The sequence below is a fragment of the Macaca thibetana genome, chromosome 9 (genome assembly GCF_024542745.1).
Source record: "Macaca thibetana thibetana isolate TM-01 chromosome 9, ASM2454274v1, whole genome shotgun sequence".
Classification (NCBI taxonomy): Eukaryota; Metazoa; Chordata; class Mammalia; order Primates; family Cercopithecidae; genus Macaca; species Macaca thibetana.
The window spans coordinates 91,999,062-92,024,505 of NC_065586.1; the positions used below are offsets into that span (position 1 = coordinate 91,999,062).

The 25,444-nt window shown below is 39.8% G+C and overlaps 1 protein-coding gene and 1 long non-coding RNA gene across 3 annotated transcripts in view; one reads left to right on the top strand and one right to left on the bottom strand.

Annotated features, from left to right (window-relative positions):
- Nucleotides 1–25,444, top strand: part of CC2D2B (coiled-coil and C2 domain containing 2B) — a 344,324-nt gene that overhangs the window by 317,251 nt on the left and 1,629 nt on the right. The window contains 9 exon segments of the mRNA XM_050802958.1: nt 1,482–1,580; nt 3,936–4,118; nt 4,288–4,485; nt 5,555–5,644; nt 7,989–8,102; nt 11,276–11,410; nt 11,775–11,897; nt 17,293–17,351; nt 19,586–19,763. Coding sequence (XP_050658915.1) covers nt 1,482–1,580; nt 3,936–4,118; nt 4,288–4,485; nt 5,555–5,644; nt 7,989–8,102; nt 11,276–11,410; nt 11,775–11,897; nt 17,293–17,351; nt 19,586–19,763 — 1,179 coding nt within the window.
- Nucleotides 13,278–25,444, bottom strand: part of LOC126962110 (uncharacterized) — a 67,662-nt gene continuing 55,495 nt past the window's right edge. The window contains exons 3-4 of one of the 2 annotated variants that reach the window (XR_007728594.1): nt 19,581–19,719; nt 13,278–13,646 (exon numbers count right to left, since the gene is read on the bottom strand). This is a non-coding gene — a long non-coding RNA (uncharacterized LOC126962110). The remainder of the gene's footprint in view (nt 13,647–19,580; nt 19,720–25,444) is intronic. The other variant, XR_007728595.1, reaches the window with a different exon arrangement.

The window sequence follows — 25,444 nt, forward strand, 5'->3', positions numbered from 1 at the left end:
AGTTTGTTTTCATTTTTTGACTATTATAAATAAAGCTGCTATGAACATTTGTGTAAAATCTTTTTATAGACAAATGCTTTCATTTCTCTTAGTAAATAAAAATAGTTGGATATTATGGTAAATGAATATTTAAGAAACTGCTAAACTGTTTCCCAAAGTGATTGTACCACTTTTTATGCCCGCCAGTAATGTAGGAGACTTCCAGTTCTTTCACTTTCTTACAAACTACTTCGTCAAACTTTTAAACTTTAGCCACCCTAATAGTTGTATGGTGGTTTCTCATTATAGCTTTAATTTGCATTTCCTAATGACTAATGGTGTTGGGCACCCTTCCATGTAAATATTTATTTGCCATTTATATATCTTCTTTGGTGAGGTGTCTGTTCAAGTCTTTAGTCTATTTTTAAAACTGGGTTATTTTCTTATTGAATTTTCGGGGTTCTTTGTATTCAAGTCCTTTGTCAGATACATGATTTGCAAATATTTTCTCCCAATATGTAGCTTATCTTTTTATTTTCTTAACAGTGTCTTTTGAAGAGCAAGGTTTTTAATTTTGATGAAGTCAAATTTGTCAACTTGCTTTTGATGTCATGTTTTTTAGCTCTGTATTTTGCAACTCTGTTTCTGGGTTCATATGTGTTAGATATACATTACATATTACATATATATTTCTTTTTGATGAATTGATTCCTGTATCAGTATAAAATATCTCTCTTTATTCCTGATTAATTTCTTGTTTTTAAATATGTTTTGTCTGTTATAAATATAGTGACTCAGCTTTCTTTTAATTAGTGCCTGTATAATATATCTTTTTATTTTCTTTTAAGCTGTGTCTTTATATTTAAAATGGGTTTACTCTAGACAGCATACAGTTGAGTCTTGCTTTTTTATCCACTCTGACAATCTCTTCCTTTGAACGTACGACCATTTACATTTTCTATATTTATTAACCTGGCTGTGTACCATCTTCCTATTTATCTTCTGCTTATCCCAACTATTCTTTATTCTTTTTTCCTGCCTTCTTTTGGATTGATGGCATAGTTTTATGTTTCATTTTATCTCCACTATTGGCTTATTAGCTATAATTGTTTGTTTTCTTAACTGTTGCTCTCAGGTTTACAATATTATCTTTAATTTACCACAGACTATCTGTACATAATATAGTGCCACTTCACATACAGTGTAAGAGCAGGATACTATAATATAATGCCTCCAATTCTCCCTCCTTGCATTGTGCTAGTGTTGTCATACATTCTACTTTACACAAGTCATAAACTCCACAACAGATCATTTTCTCCCAGACTATTATTTTTTGCTTTAAATAGTTATCTTTCAAAGAAATTAAAAAGCAAGAAAAACACATCTTTTCTATTTACCTTTTCTTTTTTTAAAAGAAACAGAATGACTTTTTATATTTACCTGAGTTTGTAGAACTATTCATCACATGATATTAAGTAATAAAAAATTATTTATTTTCATAGGATCACTGTCTCAAGAGCTGTAGTGCTCACTCATATATAAGAAAGAATTGGCTTGGATCCATTGTCTTCCCTTTTTCTGCTCTTCTGCAACAATCTGAGGTAAGAGAAAATGTTCTTTGCTTATTATTCTAAGTTTTGATCTCTGGCTAATAGAAACACTAATAGAAACACTTTCTGTTGTCTTTGAATCAGACTCTGTGATTGGCAGGCTGGTAGGTCAGTTAAGATGATCCTATATTAGAATGTTATGGGCTTCTGAAGTGTTTGAAGATTTGAACTGTCTCTAGACAGTTCTTCAGAGTGTTCACTAACAAAGAATAGGACAGTATCTTTAGAGTGTTCATTAACAAAGAATAGGACAGTATCTTTAGAGTGCTCACTAACAAAGAATAGGAAAACTAGTCTTAGGTCTTCAAACAACATTTATATTTGCATAAAAGAGTTCTATAAGATCAGATTCATGAAACATTCTGATTAGTGGTGTTGCTTTGTAATCATGGGTACCAGGAGTTTCAGCTTGTCAACACTGTTTATTGACCATGGTAAGACTTACGATTTGCACCTAGTCTCTGTGAGACCCTCAGAGGGCTCTGCTCTTGGGTTATTATGTAGCAGGAAAATGCCTACATGACTAGCAAAGTAGAAAAGCCCCAGCCTAGACTTCACTGTTACTTCTTCACTAAGTGATGGTAGGCAAGGCACTTGACATCTCTGACGCCGTGGCAGACACTGGAAATGTGAAAATTCAGAAATGAATTTTCTACCTCAATGAGTTCAGTCTATGGAATAAAACGAACATTTCAGTACAATGTGATAATATTGTAGTGCTTTAATAGAGGTATGAGATAGGTACATGGGAACATACAGTATGGAGTACTTTACTCTTCCTGGGTTGCAGGTGGAAATGCCAGGGGAGTGGTTCAGAGTTTAGTAGATAAGAAGAGACTAAGGAGGAGAATGTAAGATCAAAGAAGACTTAATATAGGTGATAACTTCTGAATTAAGTCCTTAAAGATGAATTTGTCAAGCAAATAAGGGCTTAACAAATTGGTCAAGCAAATAAGGGCTTAATTTAGATTGCCTTTTACTACCCTGCTTTTCCATCATGGGTTTCTTCCTGCCTATGTGTCCTGACACCCAATTTCCAAGGAGATAACAGTGCTCTCAGATTTATTTCAGAGACAATCATTTAAATATATATATAAATCCTAGCTCCTTTGCTTGTCAAGAATTGTGAGCCTTGTTTATTAATTGCATGAAGTCACCACTGTACAGTGTCATAATAGTACATAAATGGCTGCCATTGTATACCAATTAAAGTGTTAATGAACTTTCTGTTCCTACTACCTGGCTCTCATGTTGCCAACTAAACTATTGGTAAGGAAGTGGGAAAGAACAAATATCACATAGGAGTGTAGAGGTGCCTGCACAGTGTGCAATCACATGAAGTCATGACGGCACGTGTTTCAAAGACTGGCAATAGGAATAGACATTGTTGGAGGTACAGCTGCAGGGCTTCCTATGTTTGTAAGTCCCTGTGGACATTGCTCAGTCTTAGGCCAGACTGCAGGATACAGTGGTAGGAAAGAGTGTGGGCCTCAAAGGTGGACACATCTGGGTTGTAATCCTGGCTCCACTACTCATTAGTTTTGTGATCTTGCACAAATACTTCAATTCTCTGACCCTCAGTTTCCTTATTTGTGAAATGGAGATAAGGTCAGTGTCTACTCCATTGAATGATGTGATCTATATCAAGTACTTGGGGTCTTGCACATTAGTAAGCACTCGGTAACTATTAGCTATCATGTTTCTTTTGAGACAGCATCTCACTGTGTTGCCCAGGCTGGAATGCAGTGGGACAATCATGGCTTATTGCAGCCTCAACCTCCAAAGCCCAAGTGATCCTCCCACCTCAACCTCCTAAGTAGCTGGGACCACAGGTGTGCACCACCACTCCCAGCTAGTATTTATTATTATTATTATTATTATTTACCTCTTACACATACGCACATGCACGCACGCCCGCGCGCGCACACACACACAAATTCCTCCTACTGTGGACCTGAGGGTTGTCTTTCTTGCTGTTACACATTTTCTCTTTCTAGACCCAATACAAAATGTAACATGATCTTTTAGCTTCTTCTCTGAGCCTGCATTAGATTTTCTAAGAGCTTTATCACTGGTATCGTAACTTGCTTGTTTCATTCCTTTCTTACTCCTACCCTCTCTACATAGTACATATTAGGCAGGGACCCAAGGTGTCAAGGGTACCTATGAACACATCACCACAGAGAACCTGCTCATTCCTGGGCAAGTACAAATGAGTGGAAGCCCATTCACACAAGCAAGCCAGCTTTCTGTGATGGAGTGGACTCCGCTGGGCCTTAATATTTGACTGATGTTCATTTTCATCATGCATAATCCATAATCCATTATGCTGATATACTCTTTCAGATTAGTGGAACATTTCAAGTAACTATTCCACCAGTTTTGCTTGGGTATACTTGGAGTAATACTTACGTATTTCCTAAAGAAGATTCTAATGAGCAGAATTTAAAAGAATGTACATTCTTAAATATTTTTGCTACCATTGAACCTCAAATATCATATGTCACCTGTAATCCAACACTAGATAAGGTAGGTTTTTTACATTGAATTTCTTTTATATATACCATCAAAGAAGTATAAACTATTTTAAAAACCAGTAATAATAATTTGAAAGATGGCAAAAATAAACATTGGTTCTTGATATTTTCCTGTGAGAACAGTATAGTACAATGTTGAAATACTTTAAATTTTATTCCAGTTTTTAGATCAAACAGAGGTCTTGCAGAGAGCACAGATTTTTAAAAAGAATTGTAAGGCAATGTTTCCCAACCGAAGAATCATAACTACTGTTTTTAATGATGAAGGGATACAGTTCTTAGTCACAAGATATATCAAGGCATTAAATCCACCTCAGCAACTTCTGGATATATTTCTTCACAATTCTAATGCAACATTTGTAAGTTATAATTATTTTTAACAGCTTCATTGTGATTAAAGGGCATCTGTGAAGAATCACTTTTACCTTTTGTGTATTTGGGTTCAATCTAGTGAATTGTCTGTCCTCAGAATATTTATCCTGTTTGTGAGTCATAAAGCTCCCTTAGCTGGACTCTTTAAGCTAAAATCAAAAGTTCTAATTTAGATTGCCTTTTGCTACACTGCTTTTCCATCATGGGTTTCTTCCTGCCTGTGTGTCCTGACACCCAATATCCAAGGAGGTAATAGTGCTCTCAGGTCTATTTCAAAGACTATCTTTATCTTTTAAAAAATATGTACAAATCTGAGCTCCTTTGCTTGTCAAGGATTGTGAACCTTGTTTATTACTTGAATGAAGTAACTAGTGTAGAGGGTCATAATAGCACATAAATGACAGCTATTGAATATCAGTTAAAATGTTCATGAACTTTCTATGTTAACACATTGTTTATTTGCACCCCTTTCTCCTTTCCTAGATTAGTCTGAGTCTTTGTCTCCGGCACTATAGGGGAAAAATACATAGTATAACTTCTATTGTTTGAGAAAGCACACTGTGCTACCCTAATATCTCCCTGCTGTGGCAGCTTATAATAAAGTTATATTCACAAAAATAATTGTGATAGATTTGAACCAAAAAACAAATAAAACATTTGCTATTCTTCAATATCTTAAAATGTTTTAACAGTTGTACTTTAAAGTATGTGTTTAATGTGGAAACATATTATTTTAATATTTAACATTTAATAATTAATAAATTACTAAATAATTACTAAATAAATATAAATACAATATTATGGTTACATGCACCCTGTGCAGTCAGTCCAACTTGGGCTCAGTTTCCCAGGGACTTCACATATTGTATTAGCCACGGAACCCAGGGCAAGTTATTTTATTACTCCAAGCTTATTTCCTCTTCTGTAATACTAGAATAATAATAGTGTCTCCTTTTATAGGCTTAGATTATATGCTAAATGAGACAGTGCATGTAAAGCATTGTGCTAAGCGATGGACGTACAGTACACACTCAATAAATGTGAATATTATTCTAGGACCTCGTTGCTCGATTTGTATCTTTGATTCCTTTTATGCCTAATACACCGGATGAAAATGATGGTTCTGATATATGGATGACATCAGAGGTAAATTACATGTTATAATTAAAATGTATAGTATTTCTTTTAAGGAAACCTTTTAAAAATATTATGTATTTATATATTACTTTGCCTTGTGAAATTTAAAAGTATTTGATAATTTTATACATCATCTTCAGCTCCATAACAATCTATGGAAATAATTCATGAATACCAAAAATCTTTTCAACATTCTAAGTGGTAGCTCATGAATATTTTGACTCAATGGGAATTCCAGGAGTATAATATTATGCCATTCTCCAAAGAGCAATATGACTTGTCACTATGGAGTTGGCCAGACCCTGAAGTCTTGTGCAAGTGCTGTCACTTCCCAAAAGCTTTCCCCCATTACCCCCATGTGAATGAAGAGCTCGTATAGCAGTGCTCTTCCTTAGCACTTAAAGTCCTCTTTAGTCTGATTGCCAAATAAAATACAGGCCCCATGAGATATTCAGGACAAACTTTAAGTAAGAAATTATTTGTTGTTTATCTGAAATTCAAATCTTAACTGGGTATCCTCTAAGTTCTTTTCTAAGTCTGGCAACCCAAAGTAGAGTATTTAGAGTATTTCTTCCATTTCAGCTTAAATCATATTTGTGTCATAAACCATGAGTGTATGACTGATTCGGTTTCACAAGAAAAGAATTATTTTCTCTCACCTAACACACAGTCTTTGGAGTAAAACAAACAAACAACCTTGGTTCAATTTCCTAGTTCAAAGGCTTCATAGCTATGTGACCTAAGAGAAGTTAACCTCTTTGGACCTGAATTTCCTTATCCATGTCATACAGGAGTTTTCAAAAGACTAAATGTAGTAACATGCAAAGCATCTGGACCTCAGGAAAACTTAGTTCCCTACTGTCATCCTCTCCCTCCTCCTCTGATAAAATCCAGAACCTTCTTGGCCTGACAATGAAGACTGTTGTTATTCTGCCCTTAGCTCACCTGTTCACACAGTTCTTTCAGAAGGGCCTCCTTAATAATCCTCCCTAACTCCCATCCTTCACCATCAGGTTCAGCCAGTGCACACTGATAGGGCCATATCAGTTGTTCAAACATTGCAGTGCTTCCATACTGATTAGTAAATAGTCATTGCCATGAGCTCTCTAGCTCCCCAACCCTTACCCCCACCTCCCTGGCCCCCACAGCTCTTTCTCAGGGACTGTATTGAACTAGAGAGTACGTGTCACATCATTTTTTTTTTTTTTTTGAGATGGAGTCTCGCTCTGTCGCCAGGCTGGAGTGCAGTGGCACGATCTCGGCTCACTGCAACCTCCGACTCCCTGGTTCAAGCAATTCTCCTGCCTCGGCCTCCTGAGGCCAGCTGAGTAGGTGGGATTACAGGCACGCACCCAGGCCCAGCTAATTTTTTTTTTTTTTTTTTTGTATTTTAGTAGAGATGGGATTTCACCATATTGGCCAGAATGGTCTCAATCTCCTGACCTCATGATCTGCCCACCTCAGCCTCCCAAAATGCTGGGATTACAAGCATGAGCCACTGCACCTGGCCACATGTCCCACTTAAATGATGTAGCCACTAGTCAGCAACAGATTGTTGCCATCTGAACATTTGGACCCAAGTCTTTGCTAGAGTTTTGTTTGTTTGTTTGTTTTGTTTTGTTTTGTTTTTTCCCCAACAGAATCCAGAAATCCAGAGTTTTCTATGAAAATGTTCTCTTTTTTTGACATTCTGGGTGCCAAACAAAACACACCAGTAGACTAGAACTAGGTCATAGACCACCAGTTGGCTACTTCTGCTATCCTTTTTCTCCCCTGCTATATTGCTGTGCTTTACTGGGCACTGTCTATTTGATCTGTTACATACTGCTTAGCTGTTCAGCTCTTTGAGTCGAAGAAGTTTCAGTCACTTTTCCTGACTAACATCCAACTCAGATTTCTTCCTTTCTTTGAGTTGAGAGTACTATATTGGTACAGGACAGGATGTAGTTCCACAGCCCAAAGGATCACTTCCTGCAAACACTATATGATTCCCTATCAGATAAGGTTCCTCAAAATACCAGTCCATATGTCCCTGCTTGCCCAGGGCACTTTAATATTTGTCCTAAACAAAAACATCCCATTTTGGGTATAAATTGTCTGGTCACTCTATACAATATCTACATTAAGTGTTCTATAATAAAGGTGGCCCCAGTGCTCCAAGTCAATGTTCTCTTCTTCTAATGCCCTAGCAAAGCTGGAGCTGTCTGCTCTGCTGTCAACTTAGCAACTCGGTAAAAATAAATGTGTTTGGGACTGGAGTGAGTAGAGGTGCTCCGCATCAGTTAGATGCTTGCATTACTCAACTTTTCCGCTCTTTTCTTTTTTTGTTCTTATTGCTTTTGTTTTGTCATAGCGCTGCATCAGTTTGGCTGTTGGAAATAAGGAGGAGCATGCCATCCTTCTCTGTAATTTCTTTCTGTATTTTGGAAAGAAGGCACTGGTCCTCTTGGGAACCTCCGTGTTAGAAGTAAGTGCTGGAGTTCATATTGCAATAATGTAAGCAAAAGGAAATCAGATTTCAGCTGCAAGTTTAGAAGACTTCAAACCCAGGTTTCCATCTCTTCACAAACTAATTTGGAATTTCATGGGCAAGCAATGGTTAAGAGGATAATGTTTCCTTTTGCTTTTCTCCTTTGTAAAATAGTACTAAAAATAGTGCTAATCATACTGGGAATATTAAATTACTTAGTACATATTAAGGGACCGAGAGCAGCACCTGGACTCAATAAGGTGGTGGTGGTGGTGGTGGTGGTGGTGGTGGTGGTGGTAATGTAGTAATAGTTATAATGCACTTGTGGTGGCTGTTATCCATCCTTACCACCATGATCATCATATGGTTTTTGTTTTTTGAGATGGAGTTTCACTCTTGCTGCCCAGGCTGGAGGGCAATGGCATGATCTCGTCTCACTGCAACCTCTGCCTCCCGGGTTCACGTGATTTTTCTGCCTTAGCCTCCCAAGTAGCTGGGATTACAGGTGCCCGCCACCACACCTGGCTAATTTTTTGTATTTTAGTAGAGACAGGGTTTCATCATATTGGCCAGGCTGGTCTTGACTCCTGACCTCAGGTGATCCACCTGCCTTGGTCTCCCAAAGTGCTGGGATTACAGGCATGAGCCACCGTGCCCGGCCCATCATATGTTTCTAATAAGTGTATTTTAAGATCTGTAAAAAACACTTCTCCTCATGCTCCATTGCTGAGGTTTTAATCTTATAAGAAGTGAGCCATGAATTAATGTTTCCCTATCTGAACTGTTTATAGCTTAATTTATGTGCTGCTTCTACATTTGTACCACCAGACAGATATTATTTCTGAACTGTTTATACCCCTACCATGAGTATCTTGCTAAGTGTCAGTATTTACAGTCTTGCCTTATGGTTTTTGTCATGATGATTTATTTCCCTATATTCTCTTGGCATCATTTATTATTTCATTGCCAAGCTTGTTAACTATTAATAGAAGTTCATTCCCTCTATATGATCCCCTGCTGTAGTTGTAAGTGCCACTAGATGGCAGTAAACAGTCAACAATATTTTGGCAACTATTTGCGTTAGTACCTGTGGACCAATACTGCAGGAGGTAGCCCTGCACAGTTTCACCTCAGCCATGTGGTTAAGGTAAAGCCTCCTCTTTACTATAAAGACGATGAGCACAGAGACCAAGAGCAAGGTCTGTAGAGTCAAAGAGAGCAGGCTGCACAGCGTAGTTTTAAGAATATGGGTTTGGGGGGGCCGGGCGCGGTGGCTCAAGCCTGTAATCCCAGCACTTTGGGAGGCCGAGATGGGCGGATCACGAGGTCAGGAGATCGAGACCATCCTGGCTAACACGGTGAAACCCCGTCTCTACTAAGAAATACAAAAAAATAGCCGGGCGAGGTGGCGGGCGCCTGTAGTCCCAGCTACTCGGGAGGCTGAGGCCGGAGAATGGCGTGAACCCGGGAGGCGGAGCTTGCAGTGAGCTGAGATCCGGCCACTGCACTCCAGCCTGGGCTACAGAGCGAGACTCCGTCTCAAAAAAAAAAAAAAAAAAAAAAAAAAAGAATATGGGTTTGGGGGACAGTCAGACACAGGTTTAAAACGCAGCAATTGCTGAGCATGGTGGCTCATGCCTATAATCCCAGCACTTTGGAGGCTGAGGATGGAGGATTGCTTGAGCTCAGGAGTTCAAGGCCAGTCTGGACAACACAGGGAGACCCCACCTAAATAAATAAATAAATAAATAAATAAATAAGCAAGCCAGGCATAGTGACACATACCTGTAGTCCCACATACTTAGGAGACTGAGGAGGGAGGATCACTTGAGCCTGGGAGGTCGAGGCTGCAGTAAGCTATAATGGCACCACTGCACTCCAACCGGGCTACAGAGTGAGACCCTGTCACAAACATAGACAAAAAACCCAGCAGTGCCACTAACTATATGATCTCAGCCTTGTTTACTTCTCTGAGCCTCAGTTACCTCCTCATGAAACAGGAGTAGTGCCACTCACAGGCTCTTTTGACAAGCCTCTTAACCTCTGATTCTTTATATGAAAGATGGGCATAACAATCACCCCTTCCTCTCAGAATTTGGAGTGAATGAAAGTGACAAAGTTAGTGTTAATTCTTAGCATAGTATCTGATGCATATACTCAATAAATGTTAAATATTATTTAACATTATTATTACCTAAAAAATTTTATTCTTTGCTAGGATAGGATTACACTACAAAAGGTCTTATCTTTCAGAGTAAAATAATAGCAACATAATAACTACTTTTTATTTCTCAGACTGGTTTCCTGCATACTTTCCCTTTAGCTTCTAATTGCAGATCTTGTTCCCAAATTTAATTTAATGGCTTTTTAACTTTACTTCGTTTTGTCAGAGCCTTAAGCCAATTTCCATTTCCTATCTCTGCCTGGTGTTCACCCTCAGTCTCCAAGTATATTCTAACCAAAGCAGGGATAGTCCATATAGCATCTTGTATGAATTAGACAAAAGTGCCCTACTTGAAAACACTGCAGTACTATCTGTTGGGAAATCCTTGTAATACACTGATTTGTTAAAACAACAGCCGTGTTACCATCAGGGCACGCTCTGCAGGACCATACATGACACCACTGGCTCACAAGTTTTTTCATCTGAATCCTCATGCTAACCTGGGGCTGAGGATTTCTGGAGCTTTGGTGTTTTTGTTTGCTTGCTTGTTTTTTCGTTTCAAAGAAAATGTAAAAGCCCTCAAAAAGGCTTTTATTTATTTTTGTTGTTTGTTTGTTATTGAGACAGGATCTCATTCTGTCACCCAAGCTATAGGGCAGTGGCATTATCACAGCTCATTGCAGCCTTGACTCTCAGGCTCAAGTGATCCTCCCACCTTAGCCTCCCAAGTAGCTGGGACTAGGTGTGTGTGCCGCTGTGCCCAGCAAATTTAATTTGTGTGTGTGTGTGTGGTAGATACAGGGTCTCCTTATGTTGCCTGGACTGGTCTCAAACTCCTGGGCTCAAGCGATCCTCCCACCTCAGCCTCCCAAAGAGCCGGGATTACAGGCACAAGCCACCACACTCCGTTAAAAAAGGTTTTAGAAATCAGAATCATCACAGTATAATTTCCATATACAGAAATTATTAAAATCCACCAAAAATTACTTTCTTTTTTCTCATACAGGGGCATGTGGCTTATGTAGTAACTCAAGAAACTAATGAATATTTGCTTTGGAATCCATCAACTGGCCAATGTTATAAGCAGTTTGACCCGTTTTGTCCCTTAAAAAGCGTAGATTGTTTGTTTGATGATAGAAATGTAAGTATATGGGGAAAAAAAGTCTTGAGTTCTCTCCTCAAGAGTCACCCTGGCTACACACTAGAATCACCTGGGGAACTTTAAATATGGAGAGTCTATCAGATTCCCTAGGGCATGCGGCCAGGGCAATCTTTTATCCTGAAAGCTCCTCCAGGTGCTTGTGTAGTGCCTTCAAGGATGAGAACCAATGAGGTAGTCTAATGATCATGAAACCCTAGAATCTCTTTATCTCCTGCCTCAGAAACCCCCTGGGATTCTGCCACTTCATTGAGTAGTAAGACTGTAAAATTTTGCTCCTTCCTTACCAACAATGGGCCTTGTGTTCCTATGGACCTACACTAATGTTATGTTAATGTTTTCATAGGTCTGGTTTAATATTCAACAAAATAATACACCAATGGCTGTATTTTTTGACTATTCAAAGGAAAGTTTCTGGAAGCAGTTGCTTCCAAAAAACGTTCAAGGGACAAAAGTACAAAGTATACAGGTAAATCATATTTTCACAGGTGTGTCTATATGAGAGTTACCATTGCTTCTAATCTTTCCTAATTGTGACAGCTCTTATTATGTTTTATAGTTGGTCGCTTACTGAAATATTTGGCAATATTAATAAAAAACCAGTTTTCTCTGCCATCCAGCTCGTGGGCTCTTTCCCCTACTTGCAAAAAAAATAGATTGAGAAGAAAGTGACATCTCAAGTGCAAATTTAGATGCCAAAATAGAATTTAAAATTTTTTCATCATAAAACATAACATATAATGTTCAAGATGTGTAGTAAGTTCTTACTCTGACCTAGCCCTCCCGTGCCATATCTATGGTAATGATCAAGTAGAAAAATTGACAAACAAAAAGCTTTCTGGACTCCCAACCATGATAGTTGTCTCCTGGAATAGAAACAGGACAGAAACACTAGCAGTGAGTAGGCTGGAGCAGGGATGGCAGCAAGATCTGAAATGCTTCACAAAAACCAGAGAACCAGAGCAAGCATCACTTTTTAAAGACAGGGACTGTGGTGGGGCTACTTTACTTCCATATTTTTGAAAGGAGATGGGAAGGAAAGCTGTAGACTCACTGTCTGGGGCCCAGGGGACACGAGACCAAGAAGTAACTCAATCACTACATGGTTTGGCTAATGGATCTGTGATGTACTCAGTATTACTTTGGGAAGGCACTAGAAATACCATGTCAACAGCTGTTTCTGGATCGAGGGCCAAGCTGTGGCAGGGTGTTGGCAATTGCAAAGTCCACAAATGAGGAGACAGGAGCCCAGAGGGAGGGAGGGAGAGAGAGAGAAAGGATAAGAGAGAGCAAAAGAACAATAGAAAAATTAGGCAAAAGACAATTCATAGAAGCAGTAACTTACATGCTAAACCTCACTCATAATCAAGGAAATACAATTTAAAACAATAAAATCATTGCTGGACATGGTGGCTTATGTCTGTAATCCCAACACTTGGGGTGGTTAAACCATGAGGATCACTTGAGGCCAGGAGTTTGAGACCAGCCTGGGCAGCATAGCAAGACCCTGTCTCTAAAAATAAAAACAAAAGAATTACCCAGGCATGGTGATGATGCACATGTGTAGTCCCAGTTACTCAGGACGCTTAGGTGAGAGGACTGTTTGAGCCCAGGAGGTTGAGGTTACAGTGAGCTATGATCGCACCACTACACTCCAGCCTAGGAGCCTACTGCAAGACTTTTTCTCTAAGATAAATAAACAAGAAAAACAATAAAACTATTTCACATACATAAAATTGGCAAAAAAAAAAATGTGTGATTATACTAAGTGTTGGCAAAGAGGCAGAGAAGTGGCGGGAGCATACATTTCTGTAAACATTTTCGAAAACAATATGGTGATAATACTTGGTAAAGGTAAAGATGCTCAACCTTTGATCTGCCAATTCAATCTTCTCAGTATATACCGCAGAGGAACATTCACAGGGAGACAAGTACAACAACATTCATTATAGAATTGCTTGAAATAACAAAAATGTGAAAGAGTTCATCAACTGGAAATCAGTATATGAGTTGTGAAATACTTACACAATGAAATCTAACGTATAGCAGTAAAAGATGAATGAACTGAGCCAATTTACAGTTGTTCCCAATTTGACTGTCAGTGCATTACATCAGAATCTCTGAGGGTGGAACCCACATGCCAGGAGCTTTGAAGGCTCCCCAGTTGATGCCAGTGTGCAGCCAAGGTTGAGAATCACTGGCCAAGAGGCATGCATATCTACATGAAAGAATATAAAAAATGTAACGCTGAGCAAAATAAAGACATGAAATGGGCCAGGCGCGGTGGCTCAAGCCTGTAATCCCAGCACTTTGGGAGGCCGAGACGGGCGGATCACGAGGTCAGGAGATCAAGACCATCCTGGCTAACACGGTGAAACCCCGTCTCTACTAAAAAATACAAAAAACTAGCCGGGCGAGGTGGCAGGCGCCTGTAGTCCCAGCTACTCGGGAGGCTGAGGCAGGAGAATGGCGTAAACTCGGGCGGCGGAGCTTGCAGTGAGCTGAGATCCGGCCACTGCACTCCAGCTTGGGCGACAGAGCGAGACTCCGTCTCAAAAAAAAAAAAAAAAAAAAAAAAAAAAAGACATGAAATGGCATATACAGTACAAAACCATTTATGTGGAGTTTGAAAGCAATATATTGTTTATGTATATATAGATATGTGGTGATGTAGAAAAGCATTCATGGAAATGATAAATACCAAATTCAGATTAGAGGTTACTTTTGGGGAGAGAAAAAAAGGAACGAGATTAAGGAGCAGTATACAGAGTACTTCAAGTCTGTAGTATCTTATTTATTTTTTAAAAGTCTAAAACAAATATGCAAGAATGCAAAGATCAGATGTAGCTAGGTGGTAGGTATGCCAGGTGAATGTTCATTACATTATTCTCTATGTTTGCCTGTATAGATTGAAGGCAATTCACACTATCAAAAAGAATGCATGGTGGCTGTGGGGGAAGAAATCAAAGAGGGCCAAAGTGTATAAAGTGATGGGTTTCTGACTGGGCACGGTGGCTCACGCCTGTAATCCCAGCACTTTGGGAGGCTGAGGCAGGCGGATCACTTAAGGTCAGGAGTTCGAGAACAGCCTGGCCAACATGATGAAATCCCGTCTCTACTGAAAATACAAAAAAAAAAAAAAAAAAAAAAAAAATTATCTGAATGTGGTGGTGCACACCTGTAACCTCAGTAACTTGGGAGGCTGAGACAGGAGAATCACTTGAGCCCAGGAGGCAGAGGTCGCAGTGAGCTGAAATTGCACCACTGCACTCCACTCTGGGCGACAGAGCGAGACTGTCGGAAAAAAAAAAAAAAAAAAGTGATGGCTTTCTTTCTCCTTCAACATCTCTTTCCCAGTCTCAAAGAAGTCACTGTCAGTAGTTTTTCGTGCATCCTTCGAACATTCTCCATGCAGATGCAAGCATATATAGGTATTTTTATATTTCCTATTTGAAAAGTTATTTTAAAGAAGGGGAAATATGCTTCTCTCTCTTGAGCAAGCCACATTTAAAGCCTCTACAGCCCGTACGTTGCTTTGCCCATCCCAAAGCTGTGACCAAAGCATTGCTGCCTCCCAGGGGGAGAATAATCTATTTCAAAATGAGGCTCTTGTTCGTTTAATGTATAATCATTCTCTTGTTCGTTCGGGTGATATTTATTGATTTCCCGCTATGAGCCAGTATTATGTTAGATGTAGATACTACAAGAAAAAAGACATGTCTCAGTGTTCTTGGAACTTGGATTCTACAGGAAGAAACAGAAGGGAACAAGCAAGTGCAGTACAGAGTGATGAATGCTGTTACAGAAGATATGACGGTGCTTTGAGGAGTGCACAGCAGGAGGCCCTGAGGGAGGGGAGTTGTAGGGGCTTCCTGGGAAAGAGTGATGAGAACCATGAGTGAGGAATGGTGAGCAGGAGCTGGGCTAGATAAAAGTCAGGAATGAGAATGGTCCCGAAAGACAGCAGGAACAGCGAATGGGAAGACCTGTAGTGGCAAGGAGATATCTGTCCAGGAGCTGAGAGGCCAGGCTGGCCAATGCTGGGGTGGACAGTCCTGGTGAGAGTTTGGGCCTTTGTCCTCATGGCAGACAGAAGCCAGCATCTCTAAGGCAAGGGCTGCTGTGATCAAAATTGTGTTTGTAAAAGCTACTCTGACTTAGGGCTGAAGCTAAAGCCTTCTGCCAAGTTGAATCTATAAATATAAAACTCATAGTTGTGTTTAACTTGTATCTCTATTTACTTCTTTCCTGTGGGTTCATGACCCTCCATCTTCTGTCTTGCCACATACATCCCAGAAGAAACCACTACCTAGAGTGAACACTATTACACACAATTGTGAACACAAATTTGAATGTGCGTGAGGAGAATGTGGGTACTCAGAAGTGGTGTTAACAGGGATATCCCCTTGAAGTTTTGAAGGACATGAGTGCCCAGAAAGAGGCCATTGCCAGAAAAGGAAAGGATAAACACACCATCAACTTCTCAAGTCAGCATAAACCAGGCCTCTTTTTCAGGCCTGAAGGTGGCCTAACTCATCCACAGCAGTTGCCCAGTGAGGGGTGGACAGCCACTGGGGACAGTAATCAGGGAATTCCATCCACCTGTCCTGTGTGAGATAGCTGTCGGCTCCTGCAAGATGATACAAAGTCATTCTTCCCTTCCTCAGTATCTCCCATCCCCTACCATGTTGTACTGTGGGGCTCCTCCCTGTGCCTGGGACCATCTCTAATCCAGTGCTCCTCCACCATGGCAGGCATCAGAGCCAGCGGAAGGGGAACGTGTTAAAACATAAGTTGCTGGGCCTCACTCACAGAGTTCCTGATTTAGTAATCTCAGGTGAGGGCCAAGAATTTGTGTTTCCAACAAGTTCCCAGATGTGAGGTTGCCAGTCTGGAGGCCACAGTTAGGAACCTAGAGGCCTATCAAATGTTGCCTCCTTTTTACATAACCCTCATTCCATTCACGAGGGGGAAACATCTGTCCCTGTCCCTGTCCCTACAGCTGCCTCTTCCTCAGCTCAGGAATACCCAAAGTAAAAACTGTCTAAACCCAGCCCCTTACTCCTGTCCATGTGAGCCCTGCAAGGAGTTGAGGGTTGGGTTGGCAAGGAACTTGAGAAGTCGTCCTCTCCTCTCAGCAAATCCTGCCCAGGAAGGGAACTGGAAGAAATGTGGAATAGCACTCTTCCAGGCAAAGGCTTGGAGACAGGGGAGGTTGAGATGGATTCTCTCTCTCTCTCTCTTTGTGTGTGTGTGTGTGTACGCACTGTGTACATACACACACACAAACACAAAGAACTGGCTTCTTCCAGCTGAAAGAAACAAATAATCAAAGAAGGAAGATGGTCAACCATGTTAGAATGATAATAATATCTGATGGTTGTTGAGCATATCCAGGCCCTAGAACAGTGCCTGGGGATGAATATGCCAGGGTTTACATGTATTACTTTATTTTAAAATCTTCACAAAACCCTAGAGCAGTAGGTACCATTATTATCCCTATCCTAAAGACTCAGAACAGAGAGGTAAAGACTTTGCCAAGGTCACAGTGGAAGACACCAGTGCAGCTGCCTAAGATTATTTGGTAGAATCCATAATGTGTCAAATACTTGTTTGAAAAATGAATTGGGGCACCAGGTTGTTTTACCCATGAAAATATATCTTTTGTAAACCCCATCCCGTTCTGGTGAAGCAGTGTGAAAATAAAAGGAAATGCTGTGGTCTGCATGTTACCTATGGAATTGAGTGTTTTTGCCACAGAAGCCTGGTTTGTCTTCCTCCTCATTATAGCTGGCATTCCAGGAGTGACTGTGATATAAATGTGGTCTCTAGAATCTATCCTGACTTTTGGTTGTCTATTTCAGCCTGAAGAAATAATGTATTTTGAAACTGATAAAAGCATGGTAGAAGATCTAAGGAATAGGTACTGTATTTTCCCTAATCTCTTGTTGGGTTACCTTTCAGTCTTCTGACCCACCCCATTCAAAATACCTGCTAGGTTAGCAGCAGAAGCATGAAAAGGGTTCCAGCTGGCCCAGTGGCTCACACCTATAATCCCAGTTTTCTGGGAAGCCAAGGTGGAAGGATCACTTGAGCCCGGGAGTTTGAGACCAGCAACATAGGGAGACCTCATCTCTACTAAAAACAAAAACAAAAGCAAAAAAAATTAGCTGGGCATGATGGCATATACCTGTAATCTCAGTGACTAAGAGGGGAAGGATCACTTGGGCACAGGAATTTGAGGTTGCAATGAGGTATGATCACACAACATACCACTGCGTTTCAGCCTGGGCAACAGAGTGAGGCCTTGTGTAAAAAAGAAAAAAAAAAAAAAGTTCCATTGAACATTGAACCACCTGGCTCTTGTTACATCCATGGAAAAGTGGCCCCTCTGCCATCCAGGGCATTCTTTGATGGGACAGACTAAGTTAACTCTGGAAACATTGTGGGCCCCCACTGGAAAGTTCTCAACATAGATGCCTGTTGAGCCTATAGTAATAATAATGCAGTAGTCAACACTTCTTGAAAGGACATGAAGGTAAATGACCCGTGACTTGACATCTGGTAAAAACATCCCAGTTAGGCCGTAGAAACAGCAGTACTGCCACTGCTGGACACTCCCAGCCTCCCAAGCACCTACACATAAGTGCCTGAGGAAGTCAATCAGTCAAGCCCAGAGGGCCACAGGCTTTGCAGCAGGACTCACTCCCAGGCCATGTGTGTCAGAGGCTTCTAGATCTGACTGTCTCCAGTGGCTCACACTCACATAGCAGGCTGGCATGGAAGCCACTACCAACAAAGCAACACAGAGCATGACCAAAGCAACTTTGCCACTCCCTTTCTCACTAGCACACATCTCCCCCCAGGCCCCCACCTGTCATTCTTACTCTTCGTTTCCCAGTTCTGAACAAAAAAGGAAGAAATGCAACAGGGAAATGGTTCCCAACTGGCTTTCATTATAATTGCTTATAGAAACTATTTAAAAATACAGATGTCAGCATCCCTGGATCAGTATCTGGAGGTGAAACATTTTGATAAGGCCCTACAGGTGATTCTGATGCATAGCCACTATTGAGACCCTCTACAAACTCCAAACTACTTAGTTGCACTATGAACTAAGCTAAGAAGAGACCTCCAGCACCTTCTTCTATAACACACACTGCAGTAAGAGAATCAATGCCACACAGTCATCCTGCACAGGGAGGCTTTTCAGGAGAGCCCCATCAACCACCCACACTGTGTCCCCTCTCTCTCCTCCCTGGCATATTCATCCCCAGGCACTGTTCTAGGGCCTGGATATATATAGGTAAAAATCCCTGCCCTTCTGGAGCTTACATTCAAATAGGGGGAAGCTGATCACCAAACTTACCTGTCCAATGCCTTGTTTCCTCCCAACTCTGCTTGCTAAATTAACTCGTGTAATAATCCCATCCCTGCTAACATCATCCCAGACCAGATGTCTGGATTTTTATAAGGGCAGTTTCTTGGAAACAAAATGTCCAAGTCAAAGTCTTGAAAAGTAGGAATGTCAACCCAGTAATCAGATGGTAGGTGTTGTTAAATCACACCCAGTAGGCAGCTGCCTACACACGGGTAACTGGAAGAGAGATGTGCCTTGGAGAGTTAATTGCCGGCTATCCCCAAGAGGCTTCTTGTCTTCCCAAGCCAAGTAAGAGCCTGCCTCTCCCCAACTTCATTAATGGGAATGATGGCAGATACCTTTAGCTATAGAGGTCTGGTTTCCTCCTAAGTCCAAAAAGTATCATTCTCATACTTGAATAAAAGTCACAGGCCAGGCATGGTGGGATTACACCTGTAATCCCAGCACTTTGGAAGGCCGAGGAGGGCGGATCACCTGAGGTCAGGAGTTCGAGACCAGCCTGGCCAACATGGTGAAACCCCATCTCTACTAAAAATACAAAAATTAGCCAGCTGTGGTGGCAGGTGCCTGTAATCCCAGCTACTTGGGAGGCTGAGGCAGGAGAATCGCTCAAACCTGGGAGGCAGAGGTTTCAGTGAGCCAAGATCTCACCATTGCACTCTAGCCTGGGGACAAGAGTGAGACTTTGTCTCAAAGAAAAAAAAGTCACAAAACTCATTACATTTACTAAATGAGTTATAACTTGTCATAAAATTACCTTTGGATTCTTACCTTAGGATCGAAAGGACTCTGAAGAGTAAAGTGATGGAATGGCGACCTAAACACCCAACACATTGGAATCGACAATGTACTTTTATTTTGCGACAAATCCTTCCTAAGCTGGAATTTGGCATAGGAAGCTTTGTTTCATCTGAAGGAGATAATGAATTTGAAAGAATACTACAATTTTATTGGGTTTGTATATGATTTAATGCATTAGTGACATTTGTTTTATCTATGTTGTTAATTGCTAAATAATAGCAGTCTTAAATATTTCTGAAATGCCTTTTATCTTGATCCTTAAAGATAGATGCTGTAGCATTAAAATACACTTACTGAAGAATCAATATTGTTAAAATGTCCATACTACCCAAAGCAATCTACAGATTCGATGCAATCCTTATTAAAATACTAATGACATTCTTCACAGAAATAGAAAAAAACAATCCTAAAATTTATGTGGAACCACAAAAGACCCAGAATAGTCAAAGCTATCCTAAGCAAAAAAACCCACAAAACTGCAGGAATTACATTACCTGACTTCAAATTATACTATAGAGCTATAGTAACCAAAATAGCATGGTACTGGCATTAAAACATAGACCAATGGAACAGAATAGAGAACCCAGAAACAAATCCACACACCTAAGTGAACTCATTTTCAGCAAAGGCACGAGGAAAATACACTGGGGAAAAGACAGTCTCTTCAATAAATGATGCTGGGAAAACTGCATATTCATTTATGCAGAAGAATGAAACTAGGCCCTCATATCTCACCTTATGCAAAATCACATCAAGCTGGACTAAAGAGTTAATTTAAGGCCTCAAACTATGAAATTGCTACAAGAAAACATTGGGGAAAGCCTCCAGGACATTGGTCTGAGCAAAAATTTCTTGAGTAATACCCCGTAAGCACAGGCAACCAAAGAAAAAGTGGACAAATGGGATCACATCTAGTTAAAAAGCTTCTACACAACAAAGGAAGCAATCAACAAAGTGAAAAGATTGAGAGAAAATATTCAGAAACTACCAATCTGACAAGGGATTAATAACCAGAATATATGAAGGGCCCAAACAACTATAAGAAAAAAAAATCTGATTTTTAAAATAAATGGGCAAAAGACTTGAATAGACATTTCTCAAAAGAAGACATACAAATGACAAACAGGCATATGAAAAGGTACTCAACATCACTGATCATGAGAGAAATGCAAATCAAAACTAAATGAGGTATCATCTCACCCCAATTAAAATGACTTTTATTCAAAAGACAGACAATAACAAATTCTGGAGAGGATGTGGAGAAAAGGAAACCTTCATACACTGTTAATGGGAATGTAAAATTAGTACAACCACTATCGAGAATAGTTTAGAGGTTCCTCAAAAAACTAAAAATAGAGCTACCACAGGATCTAGCAATCCCACTGCTGGGTATATACCCAAAAGAAAGGACATGAGAATATGGAAGACATGCCTGCACTCCCATGTTTGTTGCAGCACTGTTCACAAGAGCCAAGATTTGCAAGCAACCTAAGTCTCCATCGATAGATGAATGGATAAGGAAAATGTGGTGAATATACACAATGGAGTACTGTTCAGCCATAGAAAGAATGAGATCCTGTCATTTGCATCAACATGGATGGAACCGGAGGTCATTATGTTAAGTGAAATTAGGCACAGAAAGACAAACATCACATGTTCTCACTTATTTGTGGGATCTAAAAATCAAAACAATTGACCTCATGGAGATAGAGAGTAGAAGCTTACCAGAGGCTGGGAAGGGGAGTGGGGGGTTCGGAGGGAGGTGGGGAATGGGTAATGGATACAAATAGAAAGAATGAATAAGACCTAGTATTTGATAGCACAACAGGGTAACTATAGTCAATCATAATTTAATTGCACATTTAAAAATAACTAAAAGAGTATAATTGAATTGTTTATAACACAAAGGATAAATGCTTGGGGGGGATGGATAGCCCGTTTTCCATGATATGACTATTATGCATTGCATCATTGCATACCCACGTCAAAATATCTTCTCATGTACTCTCTCTCTATATATATGGTACATATACATATAGTATATATATACACTATGATACACTATGTGCCCACAAAAATTAAAAATTAAAAAAATGCATTTACTTATAAACCAAGAGACTGCAAATGTATTGAAGAATTATTACTAGGACCGTATTGCATGGCATTAACTTGGAAACAGTTATATGTTTTATGATGTATAAATTACAGGTTTTGCAAAGAGATGTCCAAAAGGAAACCACTCTGCAACCAAAAAACTAAATTAAAAAAATCTCTAGTCATAGGTCAATTCCCTGTTATTGGTTCTGGGCAAGAGGACTCCAGGCAAGCTTCATTATCTTCTACATGCGAATTACAGTGGTCCTTTGGTATCATTAGGAGATTTATTTCAGGACCCCCACAAATACCACAATCCAGAGATGCTCAAATCCCTTATATAAAATGCCATAGTCTTTGCATATAATCTATGTACATCCTCCTGTATACTTCAAGTCACCTCTAGATTACTGATAATACCTGACACAATAGTTAGGTATTATAAGTAATAATTATAAATAGTTACACTATATCGTTTTCTGTTTGTTTTTTATTGTTGTTTTGTTTGTTTTGCGACGAGGTCTCACTCTGTCACCCAGGCTGGAGTATAGTGGTGTGATCATAGTTCACTGTAGCCTCAAACTCCTGTGCTCAAGCAGTCCTTCTGCTTCAGCCTTCTGAATAGCTGGGGCTACGGTACTTGCCACTATGCCTGGCTAATTTTTAAAATATTTTTGTAAAGGTGGGGTTCCACTATATTGCCCAGACTGGTCTTGCACTGCTGGGCTCAAATGATCCTCCAGCCTTAGCCTCCTAAAGTGCTAGGATTACAGGATGAGCCACTGTGCCCAGCCTGCTATTTTTTATTTTTATTTTTTTCTGGATATTTTCAATTTGTGGTTGGTTGAATCCTCAAATGCGAAACCCATGGATATGAAGGGCCTACTGTACTTCTAAATTTATACATTCAGTCAGGCCACTGACATCTTTTTTGGATGGTAAAAAGACATCTCAAACTCAGCAAGTCCATAAACAAACATGGTGGGCATCTAGTATATTGTTAGGGTCCTCCTTTCCTTCTACTCTACCCCAAGCTCTGGGCATCCTTTCACCTCTTCTTCCCTATAAACTGGCTCAGTGGGTTTTTGAAAACCTCAGCCTCCCGAGAGATAGACTCCGTCCCCTTACCATGCAATAGACTGGAGGGTGTCTGCTAGGGAACTCTCTGAGATGAAGTAAGGAATCTATTGGGAGTTGAGTACTTAGGTGGGAAGGGAGGGATCTACAGGCACTATTCACTCATGAACAGGGGGGAAGTTGTTTTTGCTTTGTTTTGCTTTATTTTAAAGCTTATAAACAATAGAAATTTATTTCTCATGGTTCTGGAAGCTGGGAATTCCAAGATCAAAGTGCTAGCAGACCTCAGAAATAATATCACACGTCTACAGCCATCTGATCTTTGACAAACCTGAGAAAAACAAGAAATGGGGAAAGGATTCCCTATTTAATAAATGGTGCTGGGAAAATTGGCTAGCCATAAGTAGAAAGCTGAAACTGGATCCTTTCCTTACTCCTTATACGAAAATTAATTCAAGATGGATTAGAGACTTAAATGTTAGACGTAAAACCATAAAAACCCTAGAAGAAAACCTAGGTAATACCATTCAGGACATAGGCATGGGCAAGGACTTCATGTCTAAAACACCAAAAGCAACGGCAACAAAAGCTAAAATTGACAAATGGGATCTAATTAAACTAAAGAGCTTCTGCACAGCAAAAGAAACCATCATCAGTTTGAACATCAGAGTGAACAGGCAACCTACAGAATGGGAGAAAATTTTTGCAATCTACTCATCTGACAAAGGGCTAATATCCAGAACCTATAAAGAACTCAATAAAATTTACAAGCAAAAAACAAACAACTCCATCAAAAAGTGGGCAAAGGATATGAACAGACACTTCTCGAAAGAAGACATTCATACAGCCAACAGACACATGAAAAAATGCTCATCATCACTCGCCATCAGAGAAATGCAAATCAAAACCACAATGAGATACCATCTCACACCAGTTAGAATAGCAATCATTAAAAAAATCAGGAAACAACAGGTGCTGGAGAGGATGTGGAGAAATAGGAAGACTTTTACACTGTTGGTGGGATTGTAAACTAGTTCAACCATTGTGGAAAATAGTGTGGCGATTCCTCAAGGATCTAGAACTAGAAATACCATATGACCCAGCCATCCCATTACTGGGGATATACCCAAAGGATTATAAGTCATGCTACTATAAAGACACATGCACACATATGTTTATTGCAAAGACTTGGAATCAACCCAAATGTCCATCAGTGACAGACTGGATTAAGAAAATGTGGCACATATACACCATGGAATACTATGCAGCCATAAAAAAGGATGAGTTCATGTCCTTTGTAGGGACATGGATGCAGCTGGAAACCATCATTCTCAGCAAACTACCACAAGAACAGAAAACCAAATACCACATGTTCTCACTCATAGGTGGGAATTGAACAATGAGATCACTTGGACACAGGAAGGGAAGCATCACACACCGGGTCCTATTGTGGGGAAGGAGAGGGATAGCATTAGGAGATATACCTAATGTAAATGATGAGTTAATGGGTGCAGACACCAACATGGCACATGTATACATATGTAACAAACCTGCATGTTGTGTACATGTACCCTAGAACTTAAAGTATAATAAACAAACAAAAAAACTGACAGAAAAAAAAAGTGCTAGCAGAAAAGGGGCTCTTGTACATATAATACACCTTCTTGCTCTTTCTTCATATGGTAAAAGAAGCAAGGCAGGTTTTGCTTTGTTTTTAGTAGAATTAGGGGATAAACAGATAACAAAGCAGAAATATAAGCCAAGGTTTAAAATGTGGAGTACCTATGTAAAATAATCAATTTAGTAATACATAGTCTACAATAATAAAACTGGACTAAACCCTGCAGCCCATGCTCAAATCCTAGTTTAACTACTCAGTAGCTTTGACCTAGGGCAAGTGACCGAATCTCTCTATACCCTCTACTCCATTAGAAAACAGGAATTTTTCTAAAAGTTACCTATTCTATGATTGTTTTGAGGATTATGTGAGTTAATAATTACCATAGCACCCAACACCTATTAAGTATTTAGTAAATGCTATCTATTTTTTTCTTCTATGTGCCAGGCATTTTGCTGGGCACTGGAGTTATAGTAGTACACAGGACAGATACAGTCTTGTACATCTGCAGAGATTATGGGTTAGAGAGAGACCAGAAAACAGGTAACTGCAATATATTTTATTAAATAAGCTCAGGGAAGGACACGTGCTACACAACCACATGGGAAGAGCATGTGAACAGATTTAAGGATCAGGAAAATCCTCCTGAGTTAAGCAATTACAGTGTGAAAGAATGGTTGTCATCTATACATTATTAAATAGGTAATTTTCCGTAGGACCGTGTTCCACAATCCTTTAATCCCGTCATGTAGTAGTCACCTAGTAAACATAAGCTGAATCGATGTTGAATAAATTGTTCTGAAATTCTCACTTAAATTCCCCATATGTAGAATCAAGTAATTTTCTCACCAGCAGTTTGCTGTCTAGAAAGTTTGTGGAATGTTACCTGTGCAGGCTTTGGACTCAGACCTGGTTGTGCTCCTCTCTATCTGTAAAGTAAGGATTATAATAATACCTACCTCATAGGGTTGTTTGAGAATTAAATATGTATGTGAAGCATTTAACTGTACCTAGAACATAATTTAGCACCCACAGACAACTATGA